The 18,329-nt window shown below is 40.7% G+C and overlaps 1 protein-coding gene across 3 annotated transcripts in view; it reads right to left on the bottom strand.

Moving 5' to 3' along the window:
* Positions 1 to 268, bottom strand: part of SMAP1 (small ArfGAP 1) — a 91,482-nt gene extending 91,214 nt beyond the window's left edge. For all 3 annotated transcript variants that reach the window (XM_041477439.1, XM_041477440.1, XM_041477441.1), the window contains exon 1: positions 74 to 268. In XM_041477439.1, coding sequence (XP_041333373.1) covers positions 74 to 191 — 118 coding nt within the window. In that variant the 5' untranslated portion in view covers positions 192 to 268. The remainder of the gene's footprint in view (positions 1 to 73) is intronic.
* Between the last annotated feature and the right edge of the window lie 18,061 nt (positions 269 to 18,329).

Below are 18,329 nucleotides of genomic sequence, written 5' to 3'. Positions count from 1 at the left end.
AGCCGCCCCGAGCCGGGACCCGCCGGGGCAGCGCCGCGCCCGGGCCCGGCCCCGCGCCCCCCGCCCCGCGTACCCTTGGCCTCGCAGTCCGCGCAGTACTTGTTGTCCTCCTCCCGCAGCAGCTTAGCCAGGATGGCCTGGTGCTGCTCGTTCTGCTTCTGCGCCTTCTCCCGGCAGGAGCGGGTGGCCATGGCGGGGCTGGAGCGGGGCTGGAGCGGGGCCGGGATCGCTCCTGCCCTGGCGCGGCCACGGGAACCGGCGGCCGCGAGCGCCGACTTCCTCAACCGGAACTACTTGCGGACGCCTCCGCCTCCCTCCCTCCCCGCTCGCTACCGGGATGGCGCGCGCGCACACGCCCACCCTGGACACGACAGTCCTTTATCCGGGGGTGACAAATAGTCCGCAGCGTCCCTAAGGCCGCGCCACGATGTCGCCCCTGCGCGGAGCTTCCCAAGGAGCAAAAAACGCCGTCCTGGCTTTAGAAGGGCACGGAGCGGTGCCCGGGCATAAGGGGTCAGCCGGCTACCACAGGAGGTGTATCCATCCGCCGGCGCTTGACCCCGCCCCCCAGGTGGTGCCCGGGGCAAGGGCGGGGCCCGGCGCGAGCCGCCGCACCTGTGCGCGCGCCGCCCCGCCCCGCCCCGCCCCGCCCGGGATGGGGTGCGGGATATGGAGTGCCAGGTGCCCCGGAGCCCGTGGCTCTCCAGCTGTGTGAACACCCCAAAGCGCACAGCCCAGCCATTGGACACCCCTGCCCTTGTATTCACCGACCCGCCGCTGGCAAGTACTCCAAAGCCAGCCAAGGGATCTGCCAGCCTCCAGGAGACTGGGGGCCTGTGTCCTTGGGACAGTTGCCTCTCTCTCCAGGCCACTGCTGGGCGGGAATAAAAAAGCTCTTATAGCCTTTTGATTGAATGGACACTGCCGTAGCCGGAACTCACCTCGGAACTTTCTCTAAGAGTCCGTGTTTCTGTCTGAAATAAAGCTTTACAGGCGGCAGAGACCTCACAGTGAGGAATCTGCTGCTTTTCCACTCTTGTGTAGGTGGTGAGATGCTCTGGGGAAGTCAGAGTTGGATCCAAAGTACCTGCAGAAAAGCACAGCCCGGGCTGATTTTGTGGGACCGAGACTGCACCTCTACACTTTGCCCCTCAAAATGCCATGTCTCTGCTGTCCCCTTCCTCCATTTTGTATCAGGTCCCTTTGCTGCTGCCGAGTACTCTCTTACAGAGTCTGTTCACCAGTAACATCCTTTTTGTCAGATCAGTTCTAGCTTGCTGCATTTTTTTGCCTCTAATCCAACCCTTCTGGAAAGAGCTGAAGCCTATATATAGCCTATAAAATGCTTATGTGAGGCAGATGGAAATTCAGGTCTTTTCCCTCTCAGCCACTAAATTACTGAATCATTCTCTGTATCTTTCTTTTTCTCAGAGACAACAGTGAATTGAATATCCCCTATGTGTAGAAGAGTTGCAACAGAAAAAAAATGAAAATACTACACATTAAGTTAATTAGTAGTTAAACTAGCACCTAACATGGGAAAATGTGTTTAGCTCTCCCTTAAATAGGGAGTTAAGGTTTGCCTGTACACTGGGAGTCTCCTGGCCAGTGAGTTACTGGGTATGAGGTTGCAAAGTATAAATATAGTATAATATAGTATAAATACATAATTCTAATAGAGTGTTTAGCATCCTGCTCAGAGCAGGCATTAAGGGTTAAACCCAGAAGTATAGAATGGCACAGCAAAGTTGAGGTCCAGCTGCCTTACAGTGCCAAAATACAAAAAGATTGCTGCAGCAGAAGGCGTGTAACACAAATGTTACTGTACCCTGATATTTGCCATCAGCCCTTGCCTAGAGACTTGATTATTGAAGCACATTAAACATGACATTAAGCAAGACTGACTTCTTCTAGCTGAATACTTTATGTACAAGCATGTAACTGTTTTCTAGCCCAAAGTGGCTACTTACTCCATTTTTTTACTGCTTTTTTAATTTTTTTTTTTTTCAGAGAAAACCAGCTTCAGTTAGAAAGGAAGATTCTGCTCCTTGCTGTTATCCCAGGACTCTGAGAACCAGGATGCTTGTCAGGAAGGCAAGAGCCGTGGGTAGAGAGAGAAAAGGACATGAAAACTTGCTTCTCGTGCTAGATAAGCAGCAGCATTGCCATTTTAGAAGAAAATAGTAGTTGCTTTTCTGTGTGACAGACTTGACCTGTAGGTTACACATAGTCTGAAACTCTCTGCCATATTGCCAGAAGGTATCAAATACCTTTAAGCAATTGGTTTAATGTGCATCAGTTTCTCTGATTCTAAAACAAATACAGTGATGCTTGCCATGTGAAGTGACTATTGATCAAGGAGCTGTGCTTGAAAAAACCTACACAACTGTGCAGACTGCCTTGTTTAGTATGTGCTTTTGCCCTTAGTGCCTTAAAACTAGATGTTATATATTGATTGATGTGGGATAGCATCTTCTGGCTGTTGAACATGATGATGTGCTTCTTGTGTTCAGCTCTGAAAATTATCCTTCTAAGTACTTCTGCTTCTGCAATGTAGTAGAAATATGAAATCACCTGCTTCACCATGGGGTGAGATGAATAGGTTATTAATATTTTAATAGATAGTGCTTTGAAAACAGCATGCTGTAAATACATCATTAGGTGTTTCCCTCAGAGCACAAATGAATTGAAGGAGGACAAAAATGCATCCCTTCTGTGTCTTTGCTGCTTTTTCTAGATCCTAAAGAGTAGCAGCATGTTGTAGATGTGAAGTCATTGCCAAAAGCATTCTTCAGAGGGGGAAAAAAAGAAGAAAAGATGTTTTTCAGGACACAGTATGATTTATAGAATGAGATCAGGTCTGCCCACACCATGCCATGCCATGTAGTGCAGAGAGGCCGGAGATGTTGCTCCTTCAGAAGAAGATACACAGTTGTCATTTGGAGCCCTGTGCTTCACCTTTCATTAAGCCCTGTAGTGCACAGCCTATGCAATCCAGTTTTGGAATTGTTTAAAGTACATGCCTTGTGTTTCCAGATCTGTGTCTTGAGTTTCATGAGGCTAACTGAATTTTCCATGAAGTAACTTTAACATTGGAATTTTCAATACTAGAGATTGTCTTGTGTTTAGTAAAAGCAAATTTACCCAGCATGAGAAAAATCTCTCCCTAATTGTCACTACTTGTCAGGCTATTCCACTGTTTTGCAGAGATACCTATAGGTAGTTTGTGAACTTCATAATCTGAGAGCTGAAATTCACCAAATCCAGACACCTACCTTATTCAGAAATCATCCCATAAACCAGCTTTAAATAGTATTTGCTAATCAGGACAGTATTAGAATAAATTTGACTTAATGGGAAAGAATGTATCAGGTGCAAAGTTATTAACTGGATTGAAAGCAGGTGTTAAAATAGCTGTGTTTCTCTAATGCCTCATCCTCAAATATCCAAATCCAGAAATAAATGGCGTTCCAGTTAGAGTTGTTGAGTTGAGAATTTCTGATTCATAAGAAAGCTTGGTGCTTCAGATATTCTCAAGCTCTTAAAAAAAAGTTATACATATATATATATACATACATGCATACATACACACACACACACACACATATATATATATATAGGTATGTATATAATTTCCTGAAAAATGGAAGTTTCAGTAATGTTTCTGAAACCTGGCTCTTCCAAGTTGGCTGCTCATGCTGCAGTGTCTGGGCAGCCCACAGATAATGTGGTACCTGTGATCCTTGGCTGGCAGAGAATGGCAGAACCTGAAGAGCTGACAGTAACCACTGTGTTTCAGCAAATGTTTCAGATGCAATTTCTATCACAAACTTAAGAAAACCTTGAGCTGAGAGCCTGTCACCCTGTCTACCCTTGATGGCCAGTGGAGAGAAACACATTTGTGAAGGTGGTTTGCCGTGTTCTCAGACAGGTGTCTGTCTGGGGTGAGATGAATTACCATCTGGAAGGGCCTGTGTCAGAAGGAGGGGAATGACTTCCTTGATTGTTTGTGTCTCCTAATTGAGAATAAAGGGTACAGAGGGTGACTGTCTCCAACCCAAGTGGATATTAAGATATTTAAAAAGAAAAAAGAATTCTCAGCATTGTTTTAATTAATGAGATTTTTTCAGCAATTTACTTTGTGTACGACAATTCCTGCCCAGCTCCAGTGCTGGTATTTTCAATTAAAAAAAAAACCAAAAACAAAAAAACAAAATGGAGAAAGCCATAGTGACATTACATTACATGAAATAACATCTGTATCAGAGACTCTACAGCTATACCAAGCTGTATGTATGTATGTTTCCATATATTTTTATTCTTTGTTTAAAAAGAAAAATATAGCCTGAAAACAAATTCAATAGTATTAAATGATTCAGTATTTTTTAACAAAAAGACCCAACAAAACATAACAAACCCCAGCCTTGGAGAATCAGAAAGTTTAGTTTTCAAAGCCCAATTTTAAATCTGCCTTGATAAACCTCTTTAATGTTAATATACAAACTACATGTATATTTGAACATAATACATTAATTTATGCCTTACAAAACCTAAGCTATGTAGGACAGAATATATTGACGTAATAAATCCTTATACAATGCAAAAGTTGTTGGGGAGATGACTTTTGAAACTGTAGTTGAATATACTGTGTACACAGGAGTAACAAGGTCATATCTCATCATTCCCAAAAAGAGTATTATGTGTTTGGCAGCCTTGCAGGGTCACTGCAATGGGAACTCTGGTTGATAAGCATTGTGGGCTTGCCCCAGGAGTGTCTTGAGTCATGTTCTTGCAGTTTGAGCCCTTACTGCCTGGCCAATGAACCAAACAGTGATAGTATCACTCCTAAGATGGTTAAAAACTATTAAAGGACCAAGATTTATAGGTCAGGCTGCATTTTCAATGAATTCTGGTTTCTGTACAGCAACTTGACTGGAGAGATTAGATATTAGAGGCAGTAAATCTTTCCTCCAGTTTCTTGGTTCTTCCTCTACTTCTATTCAGAGACCTGGTATTAGATGAATTACTGACATTATAACATCCCAGAAAAGGCAGTCTAATTTCTACAGCTGCTGAGCATTTGAAATACAATGAAACAGAAAGATTGCAATGTGACTGCAATTCTGAAAATTGAGACAGAAATTCTAATGCTTCACCAACAGTCTAGTTTTCTTGAGAGTTATTACTAAATCTGAATTTTAATTGTAAATAAATTAGTGCCTGAGGGGAAACTGCAAATTAAATAAAAGGATGACTAAATACATTTCAATGACCTTTGCTGTCAGTCATAATCGTGAAAACTCAGGGAAAGAAAACCCATACTGTAGAGATAGTATGCTCTATTATGTTTTGAACTAGTGCATGTATTAGGCCACTATATTCTCATGTGAATTATAATGCAGGATAGTGTAGGTGTGGAATATAAGCTCCATATGGTTCCAGTGGAAGCATGGAAGTGATCTTTAAAATTAAATGCTTTGCACTTTCCAAGCTCATGGTGTATTTTCAGTTTTTTAAGGCTGTTTGTGTGTTTCGGTCAGAGTCTTCTCATTTCAATTCATCTCATTTTTAGACTGGGTTTTCTGAACAGAGAGACTGTTAGAAGGAACTTTGTGAGTCATGCATTTGGCTCAGTTGGGCTTTGAGGATAAGAATACCAGCCTTAGGTATCAGCAATCATTAATATCTAGCCAGGATGAAGAGCAATGATCAGATGTAAAATCAGTTGCAAAATCATAAATTTGAAATACTAGGGAAAAATATGAAAAGAAAATACAAAGAGGGGTGCCTGATTTCTATTGTTATTACTCTTCCACGTCCTACTGTGCAAAAGGCAGTCTTTGAAGCTTAAAAATGTTTTGTTGATGGGTAAATGACTAGATAGACACTAAAGCTAGGACAGTTTTTGATCTTCACAAATCTTAATTTTAGCTCTTCAACAATAGGAACTGTGATTCATGTAGTCCATTTTTTCCCTCCAGTGAAGTCAGGAACTTGCAGAGAGTGTGGGTTAAGGACTAACTGATGAATTGCGAGCTTCAGACTGTTGCAGACAAAATGGAATCTAGATATATATCGCATTTGAGATTATTTTTTTACTCTATAACATTATGCTTTTCCTTCTCTTTTCTGCAGTACTCTTTAAATACTAGTGTGAATGAATTTGTGTTTATCTTGTCACTGCCCTTTATGATAAGGAGTAATTAATAATTGTGTGCGATATCTTACCTGTTTGGAGGTCTGCAGCAGCCCTGCAAATTCTACCTATTTTTGTCTTAGAATCATCCTCAGAAAAGTGGAAAAGTTGAGGACAAACATTTTAAGTACTTTTTCTCCTTTGAGATAATTTCACACTGGGGGAGACTGAGGGGGTAAGGTTATAACAAATCATACTGGCTTCTGAGTGTCTCTGCAGTCCAGAGATGCTGAAGGAGAATAATTTCTACTTCAAAAGCTGGATATTTTTAGTGATCAGTGAGTCTTTTATCAAGAAAAGAATGTCCATGGCACTCACAAGCTGAGCTTATATCTGCAGGAAAACATTTTTCCTCAGCTACTGGATACTCAAGAAATGAGAAAAGTGATTTGCTGTACAAAAGAAAAAAAATAAGCTCTTCCTTCAGTCCCTCTGTGATCTATCACTTGAGGAAAAACATATTTGGATGTGTTCCCAGGGCAGTGGCTACATCTGGCAGGAAAAAAAAAATCTCCTGTGTTTCTGCCTCTAGAAGCATGAAGCCCGTGATGGTTGATGTGATGTTTTCCTTGGGTTTTGTACAAAACTTGCAGTTATACTGCACAGGAAGTGTGATGTCAGCAGAATATGAGCTCTGACTCAAAGAATTTGCAGCTCTCAAAGAGTTGCATGGCCCTGCACAGCATGTGCAGAACAGGAAAGCTCTGGACAGGCATCTCACTGGGACTTCCCCCAGCTGACTAGTTTGCTTCAATTTTTTACTCCTGGCTTTAGGCTGACTCTGGAATTCTCTACAGATCAGATCAAGTTTTCACAGAATAGGAAACATTTTGTGGAAAGTCCTTCATAACTGCATTGTTTTTCAGGAGCATTTTTTCTTTCCATACAAAATTCATCTGGCCCTTTGCCCCTTCCCTTCCCTTCCCTTCCCTTCCCTTCCCTTCCCTTCCCTTCCCTTCCCTTCCCTTCCCAGTCTGTCTTTACTGACACAGGCCCACAAATACACACATCACGTAAAAAAGACAAATGACCATGGCAGTATCTGTGCTTTTATTACTACAGCATCTTTGATACCGAAGTGCTGCTCAAAATACTTGCACAGAAAAGCAACAGGGATTTTCGAAATGCAGTACTATTTTGATAGTTTAAAAATAGGCTTCTATCTTTAGAAAGAATATTGAATTTTGTCTTTTATAACTTCGTGATTCGTTGTTATGACAGACTTAATCAATCTGATGAGTCCTTGTTCAGTGTTCTGGCAAATATAATCAGCCCTGGAGTGTTTTCTTACTCCCCAAAGGCACATTGTTTCTGTGTTTATTTCATTCTGATGTTTTATCTGGAAAACATATTTCTTTTTCTTGAAGTGTACTGTTCTGAGACATACATTGAAAGCCATGTGTTTCATTTACTGAATGTGAAATGATCTTTTTATTTAGGAAGTCAAAGGAGAAGGATATTGAAAAACTCTAGTAAGGTAATGGGTGCAGAAGTCACAGAGAGAAAAGGGAAAAGATTGATCTTGTCAGAATCACAGGGCAGATTTAAAGACAGTTTGTAGTAATAAAAAAAGACTGTTAGAGACTCCAATACAAGTCCTATGCCTCATTTCTAAAAATTATCTACAAAATGTACACTTGTATTAAAGCAATATCAAGATCTACTTTCCACAACTCATTTCTTGCTTCTGAATCTTCATTTTGTGTTCTTTAATGTCACTTGTCTGCCAGATTATTCTAGGGCCTTTGAAGTGCAGAAAGATGGTCTATTTTCAGGCTTTACTCCCATGCATAGTTCCAGCATGCTCTGCAAGTCTTTAGGGGTGGTATTTGTCTCCTAAAAATATGGAGCTTGTAACAGAGTACTATAAAATAATGAATAAAATAGACAGCAGAGATATTCAAGACTTAAAACTAAATAATGTATCGTATATGTAATGTTGAGACTACTAAAGAGGAACATTTAACAAGCAAGCACTGCTCTTTTTTTTTTAAATTTAAATTTCAGTACCTGCCTCTGAAGGCAGGTGAAAGTGCATGGAGCAGCAGAGCTGACCATTTCTTTTCCTCAGCAAGTGCAGAACAGAGCCTGTGGTACAGAGTGGGGTGTACCCTTCCTATTGCAGGAAAGGCAAGAAAAAGCTATGCCGTGTGGTAGCAACTGCTGCTTCATACCAATAGCTTTAGTACATTGCTACACCTGGCTCATTTCTTCGGTGTTATGCACAAGGGGTCTTTATTAATCAGATCAGTTGCAGGAATGACCTGGAACATGCAGAGTATTGAAAGAAGGTATTCTACATAACACATGAATACTTTGTGTGTCAGGGTAATTTAGACTCAGAGCTGTGTTTAAATGTTGTAACACTGCACACTTAATAACAGTCTAGGGCTAGGCAGAACATAATTACTTGCTCTCTAAAGCACAATTTGTAATAAGGAATGTTGTCCTTACAACTCTGATGACTGAGATCATCTCTGAATCTTCAGGTGAAGTGGCACACCCAAGGTCAGCCATTATCTCTATGTATTCTTACTATCATAATCTGATAGGACTTGTCTTTAATATTCATGTATAGAGCATTCATGTCCATGACAGCTCTTTAATGCCAGATAAGACTTTTGGTATTGTCTTTACTAGGCAGTAAAAGTGGTTAGCCTTAGCAGGAAGCCCTTAATAAGTGAACTAACAACAGTTAAGATTAAAACAAAATTTTAAGTAATGTCAATTAATTTATAGTTCTAACAAACTTTAGATCTTTCTAAACTACAAAAGTTCTTAAATTCTGGTAATCATGCATCTATGTAAAATATCACCCTTTTGACACATTATTCCACAGAATTCCTAATCAGAATGCTGAAATACACAGCTGAACCCCTTCAACTCACTCAGGGGAGACTATGATGATAGTATGACTTTTAACCAATGGAAAAATGCAAACCAAATATTTGTTTAAATCGCATGTGATAGAAAGGTATTGTTGGACAGGTGTGTTCCTCTGCTATTTCCATGGGAGGTGGTTTTTAGTTTGATTACACTTTGATGTTAATAAATGTTTAATTTCATTTCTAGTTTGGGGCTGTTTTCCATGAAACCTCCCAAGACCAGCAGTAAGTATGGTTTCTCTGTGTCCCTGATGATTCTGAAATCCTGACACTGCAAGCCATTTACAGCTTCCTCTGGTTTTAGCTGAATTTCACTACCTGAGCCTCAGATAACCAAGTGGCAAATTTCCCTGTGTGTCACTCCGGTACTGAAATTTATCCACATCAGTATTTTACAAGTTCCTTATATTTTTGGTTGACTTTCTCACTTTGCATTTCAACAGTTAAAGACATGACTTCATGTCCTTGAGTTGCAGCCTTCAGAGACATGACAGATTAACTAAGCTCTTTAGGCGGTTCTCTAATTTCAGGGTGAGTTGCATGATATTGACAGTGTAATTAAAACTACAGCTCTGAGCTTTTTCATAATTTTTTGTCTAGCACACTTTTCCACAAGCTACATGTATCATATGAAAGGAAAGAATAATAATTTCCTGTGCCTTTTTTTTTTTAAACTGAAGATTTAACTCACCAGTTGCATCAGTCTCCCTTCTGCACCTCACAACAATGTAACCAGGTCTATTTGTAAACACATATTTTCTTATACTTTCCTGTGATGTGTCTGGTGGCTGTAGTCAGAGACAATATATTTTCTGGATAAAATGGGTCTAATCCAATACAGGTAGACCCAGATCTGGTTTTGATCAAGTCATTCCACCTCCAACGGCTTTGTTTCCCCATTAACATGATGAACTTAATGTACTGTCTCCTTTTAATGTGATACCAGATTTATAAAGTGCTGCTAATTAACATTTTATCATCAAGTCCTGCATCCCTGGAGCTTGGATTAAGGTGAAGGTGCTTACTTGGCATTCATTTGTTCTTTCTGAAATAACTATCTGCTTTGCATTTATTTTTAGAAGATGGCATGGATTTTGAGGTTCAAGGAAACACTTCCTGCACTTGAAAGCAGCTGCCTTACTTTGTTGACCCTTTACAGCCTTAAGATATCTCAGCTACAGGAGAGTTTCTGGCATGACTCATCCTGGAATTGAAGCTCCCAGGAATATACATCAGTGGAGCAGGATTGGAAAGTAAGCAGGTTTTCCCACTTCTGACTCTATTTCTAGCTGAGGTTGAATACACTATGTGTCTTAGGCTCCATATCTCTTAAGCTGAAGGCTTTTCTAAGGAGCTATTGTGCCTGAGAAAACCAGGGTGAACACTGAAAAGCCTGCAGACCTGGTCTCCAGCTGGGAGGTGCCCAGTGGGTGGCTACTGTGGGGGGATAGAATATAAGAAAAATAAAGATAGTGCAGAAAGTAATCTCACCCCTAAGGAGCTGCAGCTGGGCCAATTATCAAAGATTAGGACAGGCCTGACTTTAACAGGCCACAGCTGTGACCAATGTGAAAAAGAGTGCTATAAAAGAGTGGGTTGGCTGGCTGAGAAGGAGCTGGAGTCTGTTGGCTACTTGGTAAGGAAGTGAGAATCAGTGCTCTGAAGAGCTGCCCATGAGGAAACACCAAGAAGGTATGAAACTTTTGTGATAAGGATAAACAGTATAGAACTTTTGCAATATTATGCCAACAGGTACCAGTTGGGCTTGAAAATACATGCACTGGGTGCTCTGCATGCTTTGCTTTAGCCATGTGGCTTACATGGTGGAGGTACAGCCTTCTGGTTTAGTCCTAGCTGCCATTTTTTATCTGTGGTCAAAATAAAAGAGTAATATTTTCTGCTATGAAAAAGCTTCTTTCTAGTAAACTAAAAATAGAGCATAAATATTTTTAAAGTATTTTGTTATTACAAATGTGGGTGAAGGAAAACATTTAAAGATATATTGGATGACATCTACATGGTTGGCAAAATTTGGAGCTTTGCTATTATTGAATTATTACTGTGAGGAGTCCTACTCTTTTCCTCTAAATTTTCAAAGATAAACCATATCCACACATGAAATTTGTTGAAACTATACTTGTAGCATAGACACTATGAAAAAAAATTTGTTATTACAAAAGCAAATAATTTGATAGTAAATTTAAATGAAGGAGAAATAGAATTTCTCCTCCTTTGAATAACCTAATTTTAATGTTAATGTAAACCTTGACAAAAAAAAAAAAAAAATCTCCTGGAAGGGTAAAAGCTATTCAGTATTACAGAAAAGAGACACTTAAAAGTGGCCAAAAGAGCCTAAGGTGATACACAAGTACCGACAACATTGCTCCTTCTGGGTTTTGTTCTGGTCACACACAGGTGCTCTTGCTATGGGCAAGGTGTGTAGGAACTGACAAAGTGCACACATGCTGTAGGCAGTCTGAATGTGACAAACATGGTTTAGTGTATTCAAATCTGGGAGTTGGCTGATTTTTTTCAGGAGGTTGCTTGCCCAAGGATAGCACGTGTTTGTTGTTCACCTCAGTCTAACCATGAGATGCAGCTTCTTGGTCTCCTCCCATGTTTCTCTCATCCTCTGTGGCCTTTAGTGGAGCCCAGTTACGTACCTTTTTCTGTCACAAGTCCCTATGCTGCATGAAATAGCCTGCAGATGTTGATTGGCAGGGAGTCTGAGAAGCAAACTCCTTTCACAAGCAGACTGACCTTCACCTGGCTGAAGAGTGTTATCTCAAATTTTGTTTAGATGTGTCTAGTTCAGAAAATTGTTGTTGATGTTAGGTGTGCTGGGATGCTTGTGTTCATCAATGATTCTCTTCAGCTATTTCAGCCTGAATTGTCTTGTATGCACAATGAAAATAATCCTTTCTTCTTACTGTGAGGGTTTAGGTGAATAATTTCTCTAAAATTCTCCTGACACCTATTTTGTCTTTGAGGGACATGTTGATGTAACAATGCATACACACAGAGAGTGTCAGCAGCCTGGAGAGCAGAGCGGGACTTCACCTCTTTGTCTTTGCTCTGGCAATTTCTCAGGCTACATAAGCGTCCGCAGTTCTCGGCCTTTAAAAATATCTCAGATTAGCATCCAAGTGTATCCAATTTGTATACTTTGGGGTAACATATGCAAATGCATCATATTTGAGTTGATTCTTACTCAGGAAGTAAAGAGGTATACACACAAGAATATTTCCAAAGAATTTTTAAATTACTATTGTCCTCTGCAGACCCTAATTCCTTACGTGTGCAGAAGCTGGCATTCCCCACCACCAGCCGACTATAGTAAATTCATTTACATAAACAAACTTTATTGAAGTCTTGTTTTTCTAATTCTTAAAGACACTTCAGCCATGACTGATGTGGTTTAGTTCATATGACACAGCCTCTGAGCACTGTTGACCACAGAGAATGTTGATCACCTAGTATTAGGCTCCATGCATTTTCCAAATTCTTCCATAGCTTACTGGTGATGCAAAGGAAGTATTCTGTGCCAGTTCTGTGACCATTGCAGAACAGCAACACAAGTAGTAGAGCAAATACTGTGAGGTACAGAAGCTGCACAAGCCTCAACTGGTTAAGAAGAGTAAGAAATATGGGCTATAGTTGGCCAGGAATTGTTTTTTAATGACAGGGATACAGCAAATTGTGCATACCTGAGGAGAAACCAAGAATGACACAGTCCTCCATCCTCTTGTTTTGGCACATGCAATTAGAAGGTAGGCTACAGATCACAGAAATGAGATACTGATCGTATTAGAATTTCAGGTGAAAATAAGAGTCATAAAATTGAGCAGGCAAAGGTGAGGATTCACTTCCGACTGTAAATTTTGAAAACAGAACTAAGCAAAAGACTGATATACTCAGAGAGATTTCTCCACTGAGAAATGTAACTGCAGCTGGCAGCATTTCAAGTTTACTTCTCCCACCACTCTAAGAGCATAAAGATCTTGTTATTACAAATGAGAAATACCCAACATGCCTTCTTGTGGCTTCAACTGAATATTTGCAATGAGGAAAAATACATCTTTATTCACACTGGATTCAGTCTCTTATACAATAAAATCACTAGAAAAGTACAGCTGTTCAGGTCTCCACTATCTTAAATTTACTCTCTAAATTAGTTTCTTTAATTATTTTTATCTTTTTATTGGTTCTCTTTTCCCACTTAGAAACTCTACAGGTCCTCTTGACTAACTACAGCATTAAAACAATCATTAGAAAAAGTTTCAAAGGAGCAGCTGATCAAATAATCCTTAAATGATTTCCAAAGTTAATTTATGCCTATTGTCTAGTCTTATCTCTAGACAATTTATTTTGTGTACAAGATGTAGGACTGCTCAAGAACACAGGGTCTGAAAGAGAATTATATTGAAAAACTACATAGACTTAAAAGCTTAACTATCAGACCATGGTAAGAGGTAACAGTAAATTGAAGTAAAAAATTGTCCCACTGATTTTCCACGAAGTCTTTTATGAGAGGATTCTACCAAAGCACTTGGTGATACCTCTGTCAGATGAAGAATGCTGGCCTAACTGGATTTTGGCCATAGTTGTAGCAGACACAATCAGTTATTTTACAGTTTGGTGTATTCCTCTTTATTAGCCACAAAAAATAGGCATTTGCTAAATAACTTTTCAGAAGTGGAGAAGAGACATTACTATTTACCTTTTAAACCAGTCTTGATCTGCCTGTAACTTTTTCAGTTTTCAAAATTCTGTAGAATATTTATAAACTCCAGAAGAAACTGGAGCTGCATTAGCTGTGCTTTTACTACATAAAACACTGTATTATAATTGTTATATGAAGTTTTGATGCGTTGTGAAACAGTTTCATGAAGTGCCATCCCTCCCACACAGGGATGAAATTGGCAAATGATTCTGTATTAAGGGTGTGTGTGTGTACATATAGATATGTATATCTGTGAATAAGGATATGTAAATGTATGTAGATATTAATGTTCTAGAAACAGTTACAATTTTCATTTTCAGCTCTGCGTGGGAGGCAGTTTCCTTCAATGGAGAGGAACAACACACATCTATTGAGCAGAGAGGAGAACCCCATGATTAGTACTCAGCAGGAAATGCTGAGAGTCCAGACTGCTGCCTCTATGGTGTCTGACAGGACAACGGGAGCTTAGCAGCCTGCAGAGCCCATTTGCCCTGAGAGGACAAAGCTGGGATGCTGTTAAGCAAGGCTGTGGGTTATCCTGCATCTGCATGGGGAAGCAGCAAAGCAGGGTCACCCACACACCCTGCAGCTGCTTTGGTTTGCCCAGCCTGTAGCCAAGGGAATTAAGGAAAAGAGCAGGAAGTACTGGGAGTGAGATGATGGGAAAGGATGAATTTGGATGCAGGGTAGAGGGTGTGTGAGAGGGGTCTGTGACAGCTACAGTTGGGTCATGCTGTCCATGCCTTACTGTCCACAGGGAACTCAGCTGACTGCCTTCCCACAGAACTTGCTCTTCCTGTGTGCCACCAGGGAAGCACTGCAGTGTGCTCTACTGCTCATGGACTAGGGAAAAGCCCTGCGTGCCAACAAATTACCAAGGCATCAGTGGTCAGTCTCCAGCACACTGAACACTTCCCAGAATCTACAGTAAATCCAGGTCTCTTGTCCTTGAGTTTAGAAAAGCAGCATATTCATGCTAAAATTGCTTCTGAGGAGGCAACTTCCTTGGAGACAGCCTAACTTATAAAAAACAAAACTAAAAATGGGCAAGTCACAAGCTTAAGGAAATGTTTGTTGTGTGTCCAGAACACTATGACATCCAGATCACTCCTGAAGTTTTATAAATATGTGTCTGGCTGTTGAAGTACTGCAGATAGAAAGGGTTCTGCAGACTACAAAGTGAAATTTGGGCTGCTATTCCCAAATTAGGCTGGATGACAATTTTCTACAGATGAGGCAGCTCAAAATGTTAGAGGGATTTCTTGCCAAATTTCTGATTCCCACCTTAAAATTTATCTCCCAGCAATCACAAGATGATGAAGCAAGCTCCATAATACATTAGTTTTCCCCTAAAGGCCAGAAGGAATTGTTCTTTCTTTCCTTTGCTCAGAGATAACAAACCAACATTATGTTTCCCAGTGTCACTATGGTCTAAACTAATGTCAGCACCATCATAAATCCTGCCCTACCATCAGTCCTGTTTCACCACAATCTGCAAGGACATAACCATTTTTTGTTGCTGTAAACTGAAAGAAAAAACACACTTCTGTCACAGGAAAAAAATCTTGGAATCATGTCAGAGCAGAGATGGAAGAACACAAAAAAAGAACTAAGAACTGAAATTTCTATTATGGTATAAAATAAATGAGTCAGTTTTCCATTTTTTTGCGGATGACCAGACATGAAAGGTATGCAGCAGCACTGCAGGTCAGGGGCATTCTACTTAGTGAGGGACAACTATTCACCTACCTCCACAAGCTGCCAATTCAAGGGTTCAAAGCATTGTGGGCTAAAGGAGGTACATAAGGAGGGACCTGCTGATGGACATGCTGAGGGGCTTCCTTGGTCAGCTGGGGTTTTCTGAAATGCAGGAATCCCAGCCAGACCAGCACTGCAGGACTTGCTGCAATAAGAAAAAGGCTATAATGAATGATCAGTTAGATGTTACAGTGACCTTGACATACAAGGATGGAAGGAAAGATTCCAGAAACAGAAACCAGGACCCAGCTTAAGCCCAGGCCTGGTGCAGTTCATGTGGAGAAGCCTACTCCTGCTTCACGTCCCCTTCCCTCCACAACACAGCACACTACTGGTCACCTCATTCTCCAGTCATCCTTATTTCAATAACATAGCAAAATGAAAATACTTCTTTCCTTGCATACCTGTGCTGTTTTGCTTTCTGTCTTCCTTCAAAGCACCACAGTAACTGCACAAATCCTGCACTGAGCATTCTGGTTTTTTGCCTCACGCAGGGTTTGTGGGGCCCAGCAGGCCTCTGTGATACACCCAGTATAATCCACAGTTCTCTACAGTTTTATAGGAAGGACCATCTGGTGGTCAGCTGCCCAAATGCACATTTGCTGCCTCCTGCACCTGTTCAGTGTCATTCAGCCTCTCTCTGACAGTTGCTCTCCCACTACAGATTTTCCTGAGGGGATAAGAGGATGCAGCACATCTCCTGAAACAGCAGCAGGTACAGACACCTTTTTGAGATTTCTGTTCTTAATAAATTCCATTTTATCTTCCAAATGGAGATGATAATAGGACCAGAAGGTAACCACCTGGCTCTCTGAGCCCTTTTACTCAACTCTCTCTGCCACTTCAGAGATGGTTGTGATGCCTGCCGTCATTCACAGGTGAGCTTACAATGTACCTACCAGTCAGATGTGTACTACTTTAGCATGGTGCTTCTCTGTGCAAACTAAGACTTGAAACCATAAAAGCTTGTCCTGACATACCAGAATGTCCTGACTGGACAGACTGGACCACAGCCATGTGCTCTGAAAAAAGCTGAATAACGTAACCTGACAGCTAAGTGACCTTCAGAGAGAAGACCTTGAAATGTGTTTGGGTTTAAACTCCTGAAAGTTTTAAACTTTCAGGAAGGCTGATGCTACTTCTTAGAGACATTCTTCTCCCTCTCTGCATCTTTGACTTCCCACAAAAGCTAGATTTTGACAGAATAATGAACTTAAATTTGAAACTTGAGTTAAATGCCACTGGAGAACTTCCAGTTATTTTTCTTGACTGTAGCTAAGATCTTCACATACAAAAATCCCCCGTATTAGCAATTTCCTTCAAAGAAAGAAAGCAGATTTGTGATTTGAGATTTGTGATTTGAGATTTGTGATTTGAGATTTGTGATTTGAGATTTGTGATTTGAGATTTGTGATTTGAGATTTGTGATTTGAGATTAATGTTATGATGTGCCCTGTTAATACTACAGAGAAACAAGGGATACAACCTATAAAAAAACACTTCAAGGATGGCAAAAAGTAAAAGTGAAATTAAATAATATGTAATTTAATAATAAGAGAGCTGTAGCTGTCATTATCAGGCTGAAAAAAAAAAAAAAAACCTGGGAGAATGAAACAGTATGTCTGCTAGACCAAACAGCTACTGCAGACCTGTCTCACAAAATCATCTGGGAAAAAATCTGGCTTGAGATCACACATACACGCTGCAGAACTTGTAAGTGAAAACTCTGGGGTAAAATGTAAACCAAAAGCAGGATACTCCCTGAGCTAAGCAACACTTGCTTGTCTGTCTTTTAAGACATGGTGAAATTTTCCCCAGCTTTCAAATGGTAGCTGGAAACACACCATCCTTTGTTCTTTAGCCTCTCACAAGGAAGTCACACAGACTAAAGGTTTGCTGAGCAAATATATTACTTTTTCCTAGTCTGCCAGTTTTATTTTCATGGTAAGTCCCTCTCAGCAGCACATCAGCTAAGACTGCTTAGTTGTTAGGTTGACCCACATTAGGGAAAACATCCCAGCTAATTTGTAGGTTTGAGATACTTGTCACCTGAGTATAAGTTTTGAGTGTTATCATGCTGTAGGCATTTTCTTGGGAGGTGGATAGGCAGAAGGAATTTAAATAACTAGCTACAGCCTTTTTCCTCTCATTTTAAGACAATGTAACTCCCTTTTACAAGGTGTCTAAGAACTGGTCCTGGACATCCCCTTCCCTGCCACTAGTGTTTGGGAAGGGTGCAGGCAGCAAAAGCACTGCAGGTCCTGTTGCCTCACTGCAGCCCTCCCCCTCTGAGGAAGTGAGTAGTTCACACTCATGTTCAGGGACACCCTGGCTTCCCTTGTCACCAGCAGGGCACTGACACCTAATGCATCTTACTTAGGACAGCTGTTTAGGAAGCCTTTAAAGTCAGTAGGGAGGATGCCCTTAAAACACCCCCATTCACCACCTGTAAAGACAAACTCTCCCCACACTGAGACAAGACTACCTTTTAGAGGTATCTCCCTGAACTACAACTAGGAAGGAAGCACAGATGGCTACATAAGTCACTGAAGTTTAAAACAATAAGTTAGTTATAGTTAAATATCTGTTCTAGAATTAACCTGACCACCACTGCATAGCTCACCTGACTTTTGTCAGAGGCTAACATTTGAGAATTACAGCTGTGTTTTGATGGGCTGTGTACGTCAGCTTTAATATAAATTAATGTATTAAGTAAGGACCTTAAAAAGCTTCTTTGAACACTCTCACCCTAAAAATGGCAACATTA

The sequence above is a fragment of the Pyrgilauda ruficollis genome, unplaced genomic scaffold (assembly GCF_017590135.1).
Source record: "Pyrgilauda ruficollis isolate IOZ18807 unplaced genomic scaffold, ASM1759013v1 scaffold40, whole genome shotgun sequence".
Classification (NCBI taxonomy): domain Eukaryota; kingdom Metazoa; phylum Chordata; class Aves; order Passeriformes; family Passeridae; genus Pyrgilauda; species Pyrgilauda ruficollis.
The sequence above is the reverse complement of the archived record's forward strand: the minus strand, read 5'-3'. Positions and strand labels throughout refer to the sequence as shown.